Raw genomic sequence first — 18,590 nt, 5'->3', positions numbered from 1 at the left:
AGCCAGTTTAAGTCTATCCTTAGATGTTTAAAGATGTCTAGATAGCATTTTAAATAGTTATTTGGTTGTATAATTCTTTCTGTTCCCCACAAAATACAAGTAACTTGCTTTGCCTTTCTCCAGATAAAAAAAATAATAACACAGATAAAAAGAAAAATCAATGTTTCTGTTTGTTCTGTTGATTTTAATTCAAATTAAAATTAAAAGATCTGATCAATTAAGATGCTTTTTCCAATCAGGGTTTAGTGATTCTGGCAGGTAGCCTGAATGTTATTAAGACACCTTTTTAATGTTATCATTCTGTTTTACTTTATTATTGATTCTCTACTACATGCATTACTAGTTATCTTTCATTTTGTATTTACTAGAATTCTAAGATAATGATCCTGTGCGATATTTGTATGGGTTTGATTCTTTCTTCAAAAGACAAACTTTCTTCAACAAACAAACAAAACAAATTTAAAAATGCATGTGGTAGATGGAAAAGCAGAAAGGTACAATAAATAGAGTTCAGAAAGATTTAATTTTTGTTTTTAATGAGGTAGTATGCCTTGATAAATTTTATGATCTTACGCTTCATATAACATCCTGGTTTACAATTTCATAATGAGTTATAAAAAAAAAGGTTCATAAATTGCAATTTTCTGGGAGTGAGCACAGTTTGGTTAAGATGCTACATACAAAAAATGTGGGCTTCAGTTTGAGTTTGATGGTAGTAAACCTACCTTTTCATTTCATTGATAGCCAAGCTCTGCAGACATTCCTCTAACAGTGATGTTGATGATGTAAGATTACTGGCTTCCAGAGTTGCAGTCGCATCAGCAGCCAGTTTTTATCTTTTATGCATTAATAAGCTGGCAAACTATTATGCCCCTGCTGCAGAAGGCTACCAAATAGTTACCTTCAAAGACTGTGGTAATAAGTGTAATTTATGAAATGATGTCCTCTTCCCTCTGCTCCCAGCCCCAAGTCCCGCTCTTTCCAAAAATGCCTTTCCTCAGCCCGGTGCACATTAGTAGTAGTGAGTGAAGTCTAGTTAACTCAACTGCTCGCTGAACAGCACAATTAAAATAGTTTAAGCAGTTGGCACAATTTAGGGAATGTCTATATGATATAAGCAAGTCTTAGGAAAGAAAGCATTCAAATTAATGGATGTCAAAGGTAGTAAAATGCTATTAAAAAAACCCAACTACACCACACCTGGTACCCAAGCTGATTCATTCAGAAGAAGCTCAACCGTCAATATCTAATGACGCCTTTTGCTGTGTAGACAGTATTAAGTTCACAGCAATACGAACCAGGGCTTTTGTGGAGGCCACTGTTTGTTGATACACGCCATGAAGGGACCAGCCCTGTTTGTACAGGTGGAGACCTCCTAACTACGGTGGGAGGAAAGGGGAATGTATCAGGGTCTTCCTTTGTATAAGCCATTCTCTTGTTATACTTACTAGTGTCTTACTACTGTGTGTCTTTTTTTTTGTGTGTTCTTTTCTTCTCAAATCTTCTACGTCTTTCAGATATCTGTTCCGTAATAGGTCTTTTCTGAGAATCCCTGTGGCTCCTAGGCCTAGGTTCTCATCACTAAGGAGTTTGAGGTTGGCCTGATATAAGGTTGTCCTTCTCGAGCAGTATTGCGCACTTTGTGCTATTTTACATGTTTGGTTAATTGCCCTGAGGAGAATTTGCATGGTAATTGTAATGCTACCACGCAAACTGCTGTCTTAATGGCTTGAGTTTGCAACTGCTTAATTTTCATTACTAATTTATGTTTTCCTGCATACAAATATGAAATCTGATATTTGTGCATTGCTGTCCTTTGGCTTACCGCCTTATTATTTATGGTGTTTATTTTCACTGGCAATAAAGACTCCCAGCATTTGTATTTGTAACATACATTTCTGGAATATGGTTTGTAAATGACATATTATATACAGGGTTTCAATTACTTTTATATAATATGCACCTGGAAGCTTCTTTCCTACCAACTTCACCACCATGCTATTTATAATTTCATATTTACCATAATGTTTTAGAGCAGTCATGTACCTGGTACACATTTACTTCTGCCACTGTACGTTGCATGGTGTTAAAGGAATGCATTTAAGACAGTTGACAGTAATTTTTTTTAAAGTAACTGTTTAAACCTATTTTATTATTACAGTTCAAACAGACGTAAAGTATTGCATGTTACTTTGACATTGTGATGGTTCAAGTGCAATTTTGTCCAAATCAGTTTTAACTATCTCCTCTAAAAGGCCCTACATGGAAGAGCCACGTCATGTTAAAGTGCAGAAGGGTTCTGAGCCACTAGGGATTTCCATTGTGAGCGGAGAAAATGGTGGAATATTTGTCTCTAAAGTAACAGGTGGGAGCATTGCCCATCAAGCTGGCCTTGAGTATGGTGATCAGTTACTAGAGGTAATTGTTTGCTTACTATTCCGATGGCTTAATGAATCAGTTTATATGAATCCAGCCATAACTACTTTCCCCCAAAATAGTACCTTGTGAAAGCTTGTGCGCTGTGAGATATAGCAAAGGCTACTCTGTATTGCAATATTCCAGTAATTGTGATTGTTGTGACTTTTTGCCAGGCTTTATCATAAAATAATGTCTTTTGATGGTAGATCTGCATTGCATCTTATATTGATGCAATTAAATTTTAAGCTAGCTAGTTTCGGTACTTAAAACAATATAGTCCCAACACCATACTCTGCCTGATAAGGGTGAGTAAATATTCAAGCAGCTGGCTTGTACTGAGTTTCATGCTGCTCTTGCTGTGCCATATCGTTACCTGAGATACCTGGTTTAAAAAAAACACTCAGGAAGGCATTAGATTAGCTACAGTCATGGTTTTGCCCACAGTACTAGATAAATGTGTGGAGGAGCATTCTGTAAAGTACAGAGCTGCTTTGTAAATATTCGGTCCGTTCATGCTTGTGTGTGTTAAAGCATCTTCTGTTGCACAGCGTGTGGATGATACGATACTGCAGTGGTCCTGAATAGATCACGGATCTGAATTTATCTTTAAATCTTGAATTTATTCAGATAGGTGATCTGAACCAACTTGTATTTAATCAGTGATATCAAATCATAACACAGCTCAGAATACATGTGTCTTTCAGTAGTAAAAAGATTTTTAAACTCACGGTCAGGTTACCAAATATTTTAAAATTACAGTGATTCTTTCCAAGGAGTAAACCCTAGGAATCATTGTGTAGCAGCATTTCCATCCTTCTTTTACCCCGGTGGAAATAAGTCAGCATTTAGACATTAACCTAAGTAGAAGACTGGAAGAATGATTTTGCTAGTTTCCATCCAAAAATTTGACATCCCGGTTTGTGCTTTTTTTTCCATAGTTTAATGGCATAAATTTGAGAAATGCTACAGAGCAACAGGCTCGACTAATCATTGGGCAGCAGTGTGACACCATTACTATTCTGGCTCAGTATAACCCACATATGTATCAGCTTGGCAATCATTCGCGATCAAGGTAAGGCTTGCTAGACTTTGAAAAAAATACTTTCTGGTCCATGCAGTTATTTAGCTAGTAGATTACTTCTGTACAGGTAATGTGTTTGCAAACATCAGTACATTTGTGCTGATAAGAAATGGGATTGCTTAGAAAAGTAAAGCATGAATACATGCTTGTCAAAAAGAAAAGAAAAATGCTTGATGCACCCACTATATTTTCTTTCTTAGTTGGGCATAATCCTTAGATACATTAAACTAAAACCAAAGATGACTTCTTCCTAGCATTATGAGATTCCAGTACTTCAAAACGGTTTTAAATTTTTTTGTAGTTGGAGTTCTCAAAAACTAATTAGAGAAGGCATATGACCTAGTGAAATTATCCAGCCCATTTTTATGAATAATCACACTTGAAAACTGAGCTTTATCTTTCTCTTAGACTTACAGTTAACATATGTTATTTGGCATTCTGTTTGGTTTTTTTTTTCCTTACTTTATACTTGATTTATGGCCAAATTAAAAACTACTTCTGCATGGAAAATATTTGGCATTGGTGAAACACTAACTCACCAGTCTTTCGTTCTTTTTTTTTTTTCCCCCCCCCCTCTTAGTTCTCGCCTAGAACCTGTGAGTAATCATTCCACCCCTCAAGGCAGTGGAGCTGCAACGCCTGACAATCATTCCGTAATCGATACTGTGAGTGAACAGGATGAAGGAACAATGACACCCCCATCCAAACAAACCACGCCAACTACAAGTCCCCGGAATTCCTTAAGGTAGAGAGTAAAATTTTTGCCTTAAGGAAAAAAAAAAAATGGTCAGGGTGCATGTGAAGGGTATTAAAAAGCAAGTGTACTTCTGGGAATGCTGTCTGGTGGAAGTAAGTGAGCAGCCAAGTTAAATGGGCCCCAGGATAAAAGTACGTGTTTTCAGACTGTTTTTGAAAGACAGGGTCGGCAAGGAGTGAAGAAAGTTTACTACAAGATTGGTTTAGTTAAGAAGGTCTGCAAAGAACGTATGTTTGTATTAGAAGACTGTATCTGTAGGTGACCTATTTTGAAGAGTAATTATGTAAATATATATTGTTCAGATGGCTAGTTGATTGGATGTAATGCAACTTTTAAAATTGAAGTACATGTGTTATTTCTCCCTGTCAAAAGGGGCCCGGTGGACACAAACAAAAGGACCCCTGAACCTAGAACTGTTGTTGTTAAAAAGTCCCAAGTGGATCTTGGGATCCAGATATGTGGTGGAAACCTGTATGGAATATTCGTCTCAGATGTAGATGATGATAGCCCAGCAAAAGGACCTGATGGACTAGTCTTGGGTGACATGATACTTGAGGTAAGCTATTAAGAAAAGTCTGCAGCATGCTGACAAAATGTCTGGGACGGTATAAAGAGGGAGTTGTACAAAGAATCGTGCTGTCTTGCAATGGGAGATGTTCTGTGAATCTGGACTTCCTGGCACAAACCCCAAGTAACGATGGTGAGAATGCATAACCTTCATTCTGACTGCGACGCATGAAGAGCTGGATGCTGTAGCCCTGGAGAACAACCACGGTTGAGAGCACAAGTTGCCCACCAGTTTGAGGGACTAATGTATGTCCGCTTGGAATTACAAACGCCTGCTCTCTTCATCTAAATAGGAAGTCTTGAATCCAATTGCTGTCCATAGGAGAAAGGCAAGGATATGAAAAATACTGCAAAACAGTGAACAATATTGATCTTATCGCTATGAAATTTTAATCAGAGTTTAGGGAAAGCTGTGCAATATGTCTTTGACTCTGCTTTCTATATCTGAAATGAGAATATTTATCTATTTGGCAGGACTGTTAAGGTGATAAACACATAGGTGTTTATGAACTTTTCAGACACGACTGAGACTGTCTGAGCACAGAGACTCTCCTGTTGTGCCTTTAGTATCCAGATGGAGATTTTGCTTTGTAATTGTGTCTCTGACTTCCATAAGACCACTTGCTTTCCCTAAAAACATTGAATTCTTTCCAGTGTGAATTTCATGATTCTCAGCTTACCTTTTGAAAAATTTAAAGTTGTGCAGACTTTCTCTCACGGTGCATGTCTGCTGTCTTCACTTGGGTATTTTGTTTTCCACCCCCATGTCTCAATCCCCTGCTAGACATCTTAAGGTGCAAACTGTACTAGAGTTAAGTGGCAAGATTTACTTGTATATAGAGCCTGGCAGTGGGAAGAACAAACACATTTTGCGTGTTTTTCAAGCTCGCTTAATTCTATCGCCTGTTAAGATACAATTTCACACCTAAGGGTTTCTGTGTTTTGCAGTATGGGTCCATTGATATGCGAAATAAAACAGCTGAGGAAGCTTATCTTGAAATGTTGAAGCCTGGAGAAAACATCAAAATAAAGACTCAATACAGAATAGAAGAGTTTAATAAGATAAAAGAGCTTCCTGGAGATGGATTCTATATCAGGTATTTGAGCATGACTGGTAATGACAGCATAAGGCTGTTTGTTAGGATAATATGCTGACCATCATGAGAGAAATAGTACATCAGTCTTACCGCAATTTTAAATTCAAAGTTTACTAATTTATCCCAACTAGTCTTTGACAGCAAGTACACGATCTGTAGCATTGTACAGCCTGCACGTTTCGCTGTAAACTCGTGTGCTCTTGAAATGCAGAGTATGCCACTAGTCTGTTAACTTTTTTCAAAATAAGTATGCACGTTCTTTCCTTGAGTTGATGGAGATCAGTTGCAGAGCCTATTTTTTATGTCTTCCTTTCCAGAGCACTTTATGACCGTCTGGCAGAGGTGGAACAGGATTTAAGCTTTAAGAAAGATGACATTTTGTATGTTGATGACACTCTACCACAGGGAAACTTCGGTTGCTGGATGGCTTGGCAGCTAGACGAGAATGCTCAGAAGCTGGAAAGAGGACAGATTCCAAGTAAATATATGTGAGTGATCTTACAGTATTTATCTTATAGTCTTTAGAAGTCTGTCTAGTGAGATGTGGTATAAAAGACTTGTTTGCTTCTAGTCTTTTTGGGAGATACTAATTCTTAGACGTGTCACTTTAGGGATGGTATATGTTAATAACATTGAATTAAATATGTTGGTCTATCAAATTGTTTTTAATGCTACTAAATAGTAAACTAGAAATGGAAGTGATATGTAGACCAGTGTTGGTGTTGTGATAGATATTTCAGTAACAAAAGTGAGAATACCAACAGAAAAAATATCCTTGAATCCAAGGTTATCACAGTCATTCTTAGGGAGCATCAGTAGTTTCAGTTATCTGTGGACAGATATAAGGCTGTGTTGATATAAGGCTGTGTATCCACAATCTCATAAGGTTGATAGAGCAGTTAAGAGTGCAGGAACGAAAATTTTTACATTGTTCCTGAAATCACATTAGTTATCACTCGGTGATTAAAATATTTTTTATTTTAAGATTACTGTTTTTCTGGTTTCCTTTTCTTCTAATAGTCTTCTCTCCATGTCATAACTCAAAATTCATCCTGACAGTGGGACAACGACACTACATGGAATGTGTGGAAGTACTATATATATACACAGACCCACACACATCATTGATAGTCTTGTTACTGGAAGATGGATAGTAAAACCAACTACGTTTTACATGTGTTATGTGGCCAAAATATTTGTGCTCATATAAAATAAAACTGTTATTTTGGATTGCTAAGAAGTTATTTGTAAGGATGACTATAACATGCAACTTCATAGAAACAATGGGATCTTCACTTCTGTGTGAGGCTGACTTTACTGGCAAATAGGTGCGTACTACTGCTTCTGCCTTGGAGAATTTTGCCCTGCCTGTCAGAGCGGTCACCTTCTGTGCTTTGCTGCTATTTATATTTGTCGTGGTTTAACCCTAAACAAGACCTGAAAACATATTCAGAAGCAATGAAGCACCTAGCAATAGAAGCATGCTGGTTTGAGCATCCCAAGGGTGTTCACAGTTCTTCAACGCCATTGTAGTTAGGCTGGAGGAGAAGAGGAAGGTGAAGGAGAGCGTCTCCCCAACAGATTGGTCCTCTGAGGAGAAAAGGTAAAGAAGTGTAATTACTAAAAGTTTCCGCTAGACGGCTCCCGAAGTACGGAGATGAACCCGCTGCTGCCATTTCACCTTGTTTGTCACTCTTAATCATTAGCAAGTACAGCAACAGCACACACGATTTCATCGCATGATTAGTCCACACTGCAAAGCACAGCAAAATGATAATCTTGACTGTTTCCCAGGGATGATAAACAGCACAACAGGGAGCACGTGCAGCAGATAAGGTGTTACAGAACACAACCCTGAGAGCACCAACTTTGAGAGCAAATAAATCAACGTTGTGACTATCAACCCAATACAATGAATGCGTATGACAATTTTGTTCTAACGTGCTCTGATCAGGTTTGTCGTTATCTCAACCCATCGTGCACCACATTGGGTGCCAAAAAGAACTGTCGTGGTTTAACCCCAGCTGGCAACTAAGCAACACGCAGGCAGTCGCTCGTTCTCACCCTGGTGGGATGGGGGAGAGAATCAGAAGAGTAAAAGTGAGAAAAGTCATGGGTTGAGATAAAGACAGTTTAATAAGTAAAGCAAAAGCTGCACACGCAAGCAGAGCACAAGAAGGAATTCATTCAGTGCTTCCCATTGGCAGGCAGGCGTTCAGCTGTTTCCAGGAAAGCAGGGCTCCGTCATGTGTAATGGTTACTTGGGAAGACCAAATGCCATAACTCTGAATGTTTCTTACTTTCTCCTCCTTCCCCAGCTTTATATATACTGAGCATGACGTCCTATGGTACGCAGCATCCCTTTGGTCAGTTGGGGTCAGCCGTCCTGGCTGTGTCTCTTCCCAACTTTTTGTGCTCTTCCAGCCTATTCTATGGCAGAGCAGTGTGAGGAGCAGTAAAGGCCTTGATTGCTTAGCAGCAACCCAAAACTACCAGTGTGCTATCAACACCATTCTCATCCCAAATCCAAAACATAGCGTGATACCAGCTGCTAGCAAGAAAGTCAACTCACAGCCAAAACCATGATGATATATAAGAACCTTGAGGAAATGAGGGTAGTGTGAGGTTTTCAGATGCTTATTATTTGATTTATGTTAACATTTGTTTCTGATTAATTTTCTGTGATGAGGATACTCGGGCTAAGGCTTGAGATGAGCGTTTCCAGTGTGTGCCAGAAGCCGTGGTGATATTGTTTGTTGGAAAAATTTAAAAAGATAAGCTTAAATACCAAGTAGTCTGTTTCATTGTAGGATGGATCAGGAGTTCTACAGGAGACACAGCATGTCTGAGACTAAAGATGAAAACAGCTCATCTAAGACATTATCAGCAGCAGCACGGAGGTCATTCTTCAGAAGAAAGCATAAACACAAGCGAAGTGGTTCCAAAGATGGAAAGGATTTACTGGCTCTTGATACAATCAGTACAGACTCAATTCCCTTCTTGGATGGCAAGTACCTTTGTTACACATGGCGGGGGGTTGCCTTTCCTTCTATTTAGTTTTTAAGCAGCTGCTGCGTGACACAATAAATAATGTTGCTTTCTGGTTGGTCTGAATACAAATGGTGATCATGTGTCCCACCACGTACATTACTTCTAATAACAATTTTTTTTTTGTATTAAACAAGCCAGAGTGTTTCAAATTAATTTGTTTTGGTAGTTGATTCCTAGATCTATTAGCATGAATGTTTCATTTGCAGAGGAAGATTGCTTTTTGATGCATGGTTTTGATCTTCCTTTCAACGATTTAATTTCTGTCCAGGTCACTTAGTCTTGACAGACATCCTGGGCACCGTTCAAAAAATCTTCACTTTCTATTTCATCATTCCTCTACAAAACTCTTGTTGGTTACAATGCTTACTTCCTCGGAAGAGCTTAACAAAACAAACCAGAGAAACCAAATACGGTGTCTTGTTTACAGTTTTAGGAAAAAATAAGAATGATTGGTTTTAAAATTTGGGTGAGGGTAGGGGGAAGAAGCACTAGATTCAATCAGAGAAAAATCCAGTGGAGAAAATTGCGATAATGGCTAGTGAGCATTTTTTATTCTTGTCAAGGCCCTTATCCCTTGCAAGGGAGTTGTTTTCATACTGTTAGGGTGCTTCTGTCTACCTGAGGAATGCCAGGAAAATAGTTTATACTTTTATAAGTAAATCTTCTCTGTGTGTAGATTCTGCAAGTCTGGCATATCAGCGTGTACAGAAAGTGGACTGTACCTCTCCTAGGCCTGTCCTTATTCTAGGACCTTTACTTGATGCTGTGAAAGACATGTTGGTCAAAGAATCCCCGGGAAAATTTTGCAGATGTCCTCTTGGTAAGTGTGCAAATATAACTAATTTATTCTTGCTTAGAATGCATGGTAGTAACATCTATATAAGTGAACTAAATGGTAGCACAAAGATGGAAAAAAAGCCGAGAATCTGAATTTGCATACATTGTTTTGTTAGCCATAAGGAATGCCTAAGGAATAGTAATGAAAGCGGTTCTCTTCTGGTTCTATGAAACAGAGGTTATGAAAGCTTCCCAACAAGCCATTGAACGGGGTGTGAAGGATTGTCTGTTTATCGACTATAAACGGAGGAGTGGACATTTTGATGTGACAACTGTAGCTTCAATAAAAGAGATAACAGAAAAGGTGAGTCACTTTTAATGCTGTAGTTGTTTGTACCGTTTGCAATATACAGTCAAACTATGTTGGGGGGTGGAAATTATGTTAGCGTTGTCATCCTTTAAGGCCTTCAGAGAATTGTTCCCCAGGCCACTGAGTCAAATAAGTTATCTCACTTTGGCATGTAACTGTTTAAAGATTATTTTATGCAAGCTCATCTTTGTAGAAATTAGGAATGTCCATATTCTTTTCAGTGTTATTAAATAAAGTTAGAAATTATTTTCTTCGACTCCATAGATTCCACCCCCTACTTCCCCAAACAAGGATTTAGAATTTTTGAGTATTCCATTTAATGCAGTCATATAGAACATAAACATCATAATAATCCTAGAGACAGATGTTAATTAAATTCTGTACATTGCTTATAGTTTTCTGTCAGACCCCACAGAAAGTCTCATTACTTTAATGCTTGTGTTTGCTTATGACTTCTGAAAGAGAAAATGAATAGGAGTATTTGAATTTGAAAAAAATGTACTGCAAATATTTCAATCGGAGTTTTCATTTCATTAGTTCTTCAAATACTTTTATTTCTATCAATGCATGCTTTTGGTACTACGAATGGGATTTCTTGCGGTTTTTCATCTTCTGTCTTTGGTTATAAATCCTTTGGGTACAAATTGCTCAGTAGCCCCAAAATGCTAAATGTCTAGCAAATTCTGTTGGGTTGCTATGATTTAAGTAGGGGAAGAAATGGGGGATTTGCATGTGTGCTTGTGCTCTTTAACTGAATGAGTGTTTTGCATTTACATTTGATCTTAGGATTGTCATTGTCTGCTTGACATCGCTCCTCATGCCATCGAACGGCTCCACAGTGTTCATATCTACCCTATTGTAATTTTTATTCGCTACAAAAATGCTAAACAAATCAAGTAAGTCTGTGAGGGGTATAGTTCAGGCATGTTTGTTTTAGCTTAAAATAAGCTTGTTTCCTTTATTGTTTCTTTCATCCTAGTCATCTAAAATCTCCTTAAAATGTGGAAATTAATCCTCATAAAAACCACTGTGAGGTAGATGGTCTTAACTTCATTTTGGTTGCATGACAATTAAGTGAATCTCTCAAAGAAAATCAGACCATGTAGACTAAACTGTATGTGCTCCAGGAGGCGCTCAGATCTTTCCTGCTCACCTTTGTATTAAACTGTAAGGCAGACGTGGGTGAAGCCCATTGAGGATTAAGTGGTGACTGTGACAAAGAGCTATTCATCTTCTCTGCGGGGCCAAGTGTGTGGATGCAGTCCCAATTGATTCGTAACCTCAGATTTCCCACCTTCGTTCTCCAGTGAAAACAGCAACAGAAGTCCCTTTTTGCCATGGAGTGTATATACTGTGGTCTTCTCGGGCCATGCTCCTTCAGTCATTGAGAATTTCCTGCTCAAATATAGCCCGGAACAAAACATGGGAGTTACAAACACCAGTCCCTCCCCTAATGGCTGAGTAAGCCTTCACACGTTTGGATGGATTGATTTGTCGAGGAGTGACATAATCTCCCGACATAAGTATTAAGAAACAGTTTTGTTGAGAGATCTTACGCTTCTGCTGTCTTCATTTTGAAAGTTGAAGACTTCTTATATTTGTGATCTGTAGGTAAATTTGATGACTATCTATTAAATAAAGAGGTTAAATATCACCACTTTCAAGTAGAAGCAAGACATAAAGCAGTGTGGTATATTTCATTACCACTGTAGGATTATGCCCTTGAATGATAAATGGAACTGTCGTGTCTTAAGCCCCTTTGGAAATTGAATAGTGACTGTTACAGCTATTTCCTCTTTTTGGAAAGTGACAGCGATTGAACTAGACAAGCAAGGATTTCTAGCAGTCATCAGAATAAGATGCAGTGGCGCATTCTCTCTGCCTGTTATGAGCACCAAAGATTTTTCCAAATAGCCTTTTTGATATATCAGAGGTTCTATTGGCATTCTCTGAAATGCCAGAGAGCAGTGATAGCTTAGTTTAGTAGTGATTTTATTTACTTATAAAATAAAATGGTGCTGCTTTTCTCCATTCTATAAGAAACTATGCTTATATTGTTTCAGTACCTATCTCTATGACCTTACTAGTTGATTATCAATTCTGCTTCCTTTTAAACAGGATCCCCTACTTGGGACCCCAAGTCAGATTTGGAGGAGAGTGTTACAAGGCTTGATTGGAATTGAAATATTTTTTTTTTTTTTTTACCACTTGCATTTCTCTATATTTTTTTCTTACTTTATTTGCATCGGCTTGTATAATAGAAAAAGAGTAATCTCAAAAAATGTGTCATATGTAAGATGACAGAGAAATGCTCTCTTTGCTCAATGCTTGATACTTCAAGTCCTTAAAATAGCGGTACTTGAGCCCAGCTTTGTGTAGGGACTACTGGAGTGTATATGAGATGATGATCTGAATCACATGAACTGGAAAATATAGATTCTTTCTCCCTCAACCCCCTCTCAGTCTCTGAGACTTTAAAGGAATACTGTTTTGGTGTGATAGCAAATAAATTTGCTAGCACTGAAATAATCCTGATGACTGTGCTGATACTGCTGAAACACGGTAGATGGCACTCTATGCACAGAATTATGCTTGCAAATTAATTAGCCTTTCACATTCACCCAACTGGAGGTAATCATTTCAAGTCCATTAAAAAAAATAAATTTCTCTTATACAAGTTTTTTTCTTTCTTTCTTTCTTTTTTTGCAGAGAGCAAAAAGACCCAATCTTCCTGAGGGACAAAGTTACACAAAAACATTCCAAAGAACAGTTTGAGACAGCTCAAAAAATAGAACAAGAGTATAGCAAGTACTTTACAGGTTAGTATTTAATCAACATTTAACTTAGGAACACAGTGGCAATTTAATCCATTTACACTGCAATTCAAAAGATCCTATGTTCCTTCAAAAAGCACTTTTTTTTTTTTTCATTCTCTCTTTCCTTTTGGCAAACTCATGCTTTGGTGTTTTACTGGGAGAGGAAATCTCAAGATAATAAGTACTATCCCTTGCTTTTTGTTTTAGCATGTTATGAATCTTATGACCTAAAGAGATTCTAAAAATGTTGTATTACAAGCCAGTAGTATTGGAAGTATGGTCAAGATAACTTGACACAGTGTTGTCATTTTTATACCATCTAAGGAGTATAAGTTGTTTTGTAATTGTAAAAACGGAAAAAAAAACCCCAACAACAAAAACAACAACAAAAAAACAAAAGCAAACAACAACAAAAAAACCCTGTAGTGTAAATTAATGAGTGATTTGTGAGACATACTTTAAATCAAGACAGGAAAAAATTTTCAAGGCTTTCTTGAGCATGCATTGTAATTTTGAATAATTAAATTCAACTTTAGAGGCCTTTTTAACATCATAAAGTATTCTATATGAACCTTGGATTGCAGTTAATATAGTATTTTTACCAAGAAAACTGTGTCTGCTTATTTCAGAGTATATTTCCATGTGGTTCCACATACATTCAAAAGAGCAGGGATAAAATTTTAGCCATCTTGATGTGAACCGCAACAAAGGTTAAAGAGAAAAAAAAAAAACAAACAAAGTAAAAAAAAAAAAAAAAAAAAAAACCAAAAAAAAACCAAAACAAACACCAAAACACAAAACCCCTCAGCCAACCCTCAGGTTTTCATCCCCAGAGCAATGGGATTCTTAGAGAAATATTGAGGCATTCCTGCCAAGTGCAGGGGAGGGAAGGGGGATGTATTTAATATAGAGCTGGCTCAGCACATCCTGAGAGAAGCTACACATTCTCAACAGAATCACTTACCTGGTATGTAATAGCCATACAAACGTTAATTCAAATGGTACATACTAAACCTTCACAGAACTTGACATGCGCATGGCCAGATTGCATCACGACGTGTTATCTTCAGCTCCTTGTTAAGTCCTTTGTTGCATTTTAATTTCACCCTGATAGTGAAAGTAGCACTTGGTCCAAGATAGTACTATGTGTATCTTCTCACATGCCCCGTGAGAAGAGCCTCCCTCTGTTTGTGCCAAGTACAGCGGACTCCAGCTGTCATCAACATTTCCAAATGCTGGTAGTCAGTGAGGACTGGTGTTCAAACCTTCATCGACACTTAAACTTGTTGAAATGATAATGTTGTGCCTGTAGATAGGCATGTTGGACATGGTCGCTTCCTCATGAAGCTGTAGGATGCAATCTTTCAGACCTGAGCTCTGACTATTGCACGAAGTGCATCTTTTGACTAAGTCAACTCTTTCAAGTTGACTTTGTTTCCTGTACCAAGTTGTGAGCACGGTGTGTAATCTGAATCGCTTCCTCACTGCCATTTGTCACATTTCATAGAACTTGTTGGTTACTGCGTTCTGTATCCAAACTCACCTGAGATCGTTAACTGTAGTATATGCTGCAGAGTCAAGTAATATTTTGCATGAGATCAAATTCTCTCTTTTCAAGAATGGAAATGATACCTTTAGCCCAATAAGACTTTCCATGGTTTTCCAGTGTTAGCGGTAGCTGAGGCCAGAGGCTTTGCTGACATATTTCTCAAGTCATGAAGTTCCTCACTTTTTAATGCTTAAAGCTAATACATTCTCCTCTCCTGTGTCAGTGTTGGCATTTTACTTTTTATGACTGTTACGTTTAGCAAGGGTAGAATGCAAGGTGTTCATGTATCTTTTGAATTGATTTTCAGGGAGTTGCTTGCTGTTGGCCTTTTGTTCCTTGAATGTAGTTGACAATAAGAATTGGAGTGGCAAGGGCTGCTGTTTTATTTAGCTCAACGATCTGTGAACTGCCTCATAATTTACTTCTAATATTTGTAAATAGTATCTAGTTGCTACAGCTATAGTCTCTATGTATATTACCACGTAAATATAAAACTCTTAACACCACACGCTGAACAGAGAAGGTTTATTATAGCAGGTTCTGACCATCTTTAGACGTAAACTTTGCCACCTGATGCCTCTGAAAATAGTATGAGGAAGCCTCTAACAAAACAGTTGTCTTAGTTGATTATAGCCATCAGTTCTGTGCCTTCCCCGGGCTGTTTTAAGAGCTAGCAGAAGAAAACTGTGTGGTGAATGCTTGACCTCTTTGCTCTCTTTATTCTTTTTCTTGTTTTAATAGAGTCATGCATCTGGCAAATATTGAATCGGGTAGATTAATTGTGATCTGTTGATAAACACTTTGCAGAAAAATGCAGAAGACTGCTCTTGGTGATTAGACATAACTGTTTGTTCTGGTCTCATCTGGGGGGGTGTGTGTTTCTTTTTCTCCAGGCACTGTCCAGGGAGGAGCCCTTTCGAGCATTTGCACTCAGATTATGACAACCGTCGATCAAGAACAAAACAAAGTCCTGTGGATCCCAGCTGGCCCGCTGTAGATTTATTTCGCTGTGAAACTACTTTGTGGACAGAAATAACCAACTAACTTTCTATCCAACGGACTCTGTCCATTTCTGTCTTTATAAAGATATCTGTAAGTGATTTCTGTTTAATGAAGGGGAATGATAACACTGAACACACAAGGACCTGACGAGGCACGTGGGAAGGGGTAGATCACTTCACCGAGCTTGTCTCTTACGTCGTATGTGTACACAGGACAGGTTGTCACGAGGGGTTGCGACCTGTGTGTACTTGTCCGTGAGTAACGAATTTAACAATGCTGCAAAACCCTGTAGAATGACAAGTTTACAAAAACTTTTTCAAAGTATTTGGTTGTTGCTGTTTACTTGAATGTCGTCTTGTTTTGTTTTGTTTTGTTTTTTTTTTTAACTCTGTGTCCTTTCACTTAATGAGGTGACTCTCCAAAACGGAGTGAAATTTCTGAATATGAGCACATGGTTTATGCGTAATGTGACTCTTAGTTGCAATTTTGACCGTTTCTAAGCACAGTGTTGACTTGACAACCAGGTAATAACGTGGGATTGAATCGGTACGTCTTGGGAGTAAGCTCAGAAGGAAGTACACTCCTCTACAGGGCAGACCACTGTTTGTATCCTGTCAACACTTGTCTGTCAAAGATATCGTTTCTTGTTTAATGCATGAACCTAATATTTAAACGTCATAATATATCTGAACAATCCAAGTTTAACGTGTGTTGAGAAATAATGATTTTTGGTTGTTGGGCCTGGATTAAGTACTGGCGGGGAAGAGTCATAAGCTAGGCCTAGCATGCTGTGTTCTGTCACTTTTAGATACTGTAAATACGGAAAGCTTATGTCGGTGCAATTTTGCAGGGTAATTCTTAAGCTTTGTACTTCAGTGTGTAGCATTCACATAGATTGTTTTTATTTAAAAGCAGCCACAGTTTTAGGGCTTTGATTAAAAGCCTTTAGAAAGGTACTAAATTGTTAGTGTTTTCACTGTCAAAAAATAAGTGGTCGTTTAGTTTTGGTTGCAGTACTTATTTACCTATTGTACCAAACTCCATTGTATCAATTCCCTTTTTGTTTTTTTTGCACTTCTAACTCTGTGTTCCTAACACAGGTTTTGTACCTGTCTCTTCTGTCTCTTGTGCCATGTTTCTTCGGTACTGTATTTTAGTTGTTTTTAAACTACCATTTGAGTAGAACTGCTTCTCGGTCACTGTTCCTAACATTTCATTATGTAGGGTGTCTAGTTTTACGCTACAGGCTGTAGTTTTGCTTCTGTTTGTAGCTTTTTTAATTAAAAAAAGGGATTCTTCTTGCACAGTTCTTCAAAGAAAGATCTGGTCCTAAATTTAAATTCTGTTTTACAGTTGCTATTTTATAGTTCAAAATACTTTATATGGTATTTATATAGTTATATACTATATAAAGAGAGTATTTTGAACTATAGTACAAATAAAATATATATAGTATTTTATATAGTATTATACCATACTATTATAATACTGTATATATATAAATTAAAAAATAGGAAATGGTATGGATGAATTACTAATCGAAGTACTTCTCGTGGTGAGGGACAGCAGTTGTTTTTTGTTTATCTCTTTTTTTGTTTGTTTGTTTTTTTAAAGTTTGAGGTCAGAGTAGACTCCAGTGGTACAACTGAAACAGACAGGTACTGTTCTGACATGGATTTTCTGTACTAAAATGAAAATGTCACTTTGTATCAAAAAAAAAAAAAAGTTAAAGAAACTGATTACTAAATAAAGGTCAATTTCTATAACTTGACTTGTGTGTAAAAGGTGCCTATAGCTAATGTTTTCCTTGACTCTATTTAGCTGAGACCTCGTGTAAGGTTTTATTTTCTGACCAAAATTGGTGCCTATAGGTTCGAGTGCCCAGCCTGAGAGGAGCAAGTTTCAGTTCTATGGTTTTGTCCAGCCTTACATGTGTTAAATACCAAAGACCTTCAAAAACTGAAGGACACAAGAAGTGAGATGTTGATTTGTATTAACATATTTTTAACATTCTGACCCAGAGTGTTAAGGATTTGAAGCAGAAATGCAATTGATTGGATGGAGGCTTTAATGGGAGAACGAGTCTATCGCTGTTGTTTTCAAGAGGGTGTTAGTGGAAACCAGGGAAAACCTAATAGGCAAAAATGTGAATCATTATCTTAAAGGCACACTGTAGCATTCTGTGCCTCAGTTTTGGCGCTTCAGACAGGCTGGTGTCATTTGTTCATTAAGTAATCTGAAAGCTTAGGGAAGGTAATTATTGTGTATTGACTTTTCTGCTTCATCAGTTGCTTTATTCTCAGATGCCAGCTACTCAACTTCAGCATGAACTGGACTGATGGATGCTCAGTCTTGTAATCCGCATACCTAGTGATAGCCTTCGGTCATAAGGCAGGACTTGCACCTTATCTGCTTTTCTTGGGGGGGGGGGAAACAAACCACAAACAACAAACCATGGTGCCATTTTCTAACAGAGGACAAAGAAAATGCAAATAGGCAGGTTCTGGCAGGTCAGTAACAGCTGTACCTAGCATACCTTCTGATCACAAGTAAGTAAAATTGAAGTCTGAATTAAACACTAGAAATATTCCTCTAGCTCAGATCAAGAGTTTCCTGATACACCATTTTATTTTATAATACTACATACTGGAGCTAGATTTGGTCATTGTTCCGAAAAGAGTAACTTTGTCCAGGTGTTAAAGAATGTAGTTCTGTGGGTATGTTAAATAGTTTAATATATCTAGACAACAAAAGCCTGAAAACTTCACCCTGATGTTCATAAGCCACTACGTAGCATGTATTGCTGCAGGTAAGGAGTTTAGCTAGAAATCAGCATTTTTTAACTTTATTTCTGCATAGTTAAACTGACATAAAATGGCTGACGGTACTGCAGCCCATACGTGTGATCTGTTGTTAATACGTTGACAAGCATCTGCTCGCTTTCAAACCTTTGCATTCTGTTCGCATTGACCTGAATTGCAGGGCAAGCATTCGCCAGATCCAGAATTACACTGCAACAGCTGCCAACCTCTTCACCTCAGACAAGGGTCCTTTTGCAGTGTCTGATAAATTTGGAGGCCATATGATAATCCCTTTCAGTGAATG

At 37.8% G+C, this 18,590-nt stretch overlaps 1 protein-coding gene across 1 annotated transcript in view; it reads left to right on the top strand.

Annotated features, from left to right (window-relative positions):
* The window catches only part of DLG5 (discs large MAGUK scaffold protein 5), a gene marked incomplete at its 5' end in the record, with an annotated part of 112,583 nt that extends 95,346 nt beyond the window's left edge, over positions 1 to 17,237 (top strand). The window contains 13 exons of the mRNA XM_082486627.1: positions 1,518 to 1,595; positions 2,256 to 2,418; positions 3,357 to 3,490; positions 4,080 to 4,244; positions 4,629 to 4,812; positions 5,772 to 5,920; positions 6,238 to 6,408; positions 8,731 to 8,927; positions 9,648 to 9,791; positions 9,985 to 10,112; positions 10,905 to 11,014; positions 12,828 to 12,937; positions 15,377 to 17,237. Of these exons, the coding sequence (XP_082342753.1) occupies positions 1,518 to 1,595; positions 2,256 to 2,418; positions 3,357 to 3,490; positions 4,080 to 4,244; positions 4,629 to 4,812; positions 5,772 to 5,920; positions 6,238 to 6,408; positions 8,731 to 8,927; positions 9,648 to 9,791; positions 9,985 to 10,112; positions 10,905 to 11,014; positions 12,828 to 12,937; positions 15,377 to 15,480 (1,837 nt within the window). The 3' untranslated portion in view covers positions 15,481 to 17,237. The remainder of the gene's footprint in view (positions 1 to 1,517; positions 1,596 to 2,255; positions 2,419 to 3,356; positions 3,491 to 4,079; positions 4,245 to 4,628; positions 4,813 to 5,771; positions 5,921 to 6,237; positions 6,409 to 8,730; positions 8,928 to 9,647; positions 9,792 to 9,984; positions 10,113 to 10,904; positions 11,015 to 12,827; positions 12,938 to 15,376) is intronic.
* Positions 17,238 to 18,590: the final 1,353 nt, after the last annotated feature.

Source organism: Vanellus vanellus (genome assembly GCF_965231255.1).
Source record: "Vanellus vanellus genome assembly, chromosome: 7".
NCBI classification, from domain to species: Eukaryota; Metazoa; Chordata; class Aves; order Charadriiformes; family Charadriidae; genus Vanellus; species Vanellus vanellus.
Note: the sequence above shows the minus strand (reverse complement) of the source record. Positions and strands in the feature narration are given on the sequence as shown.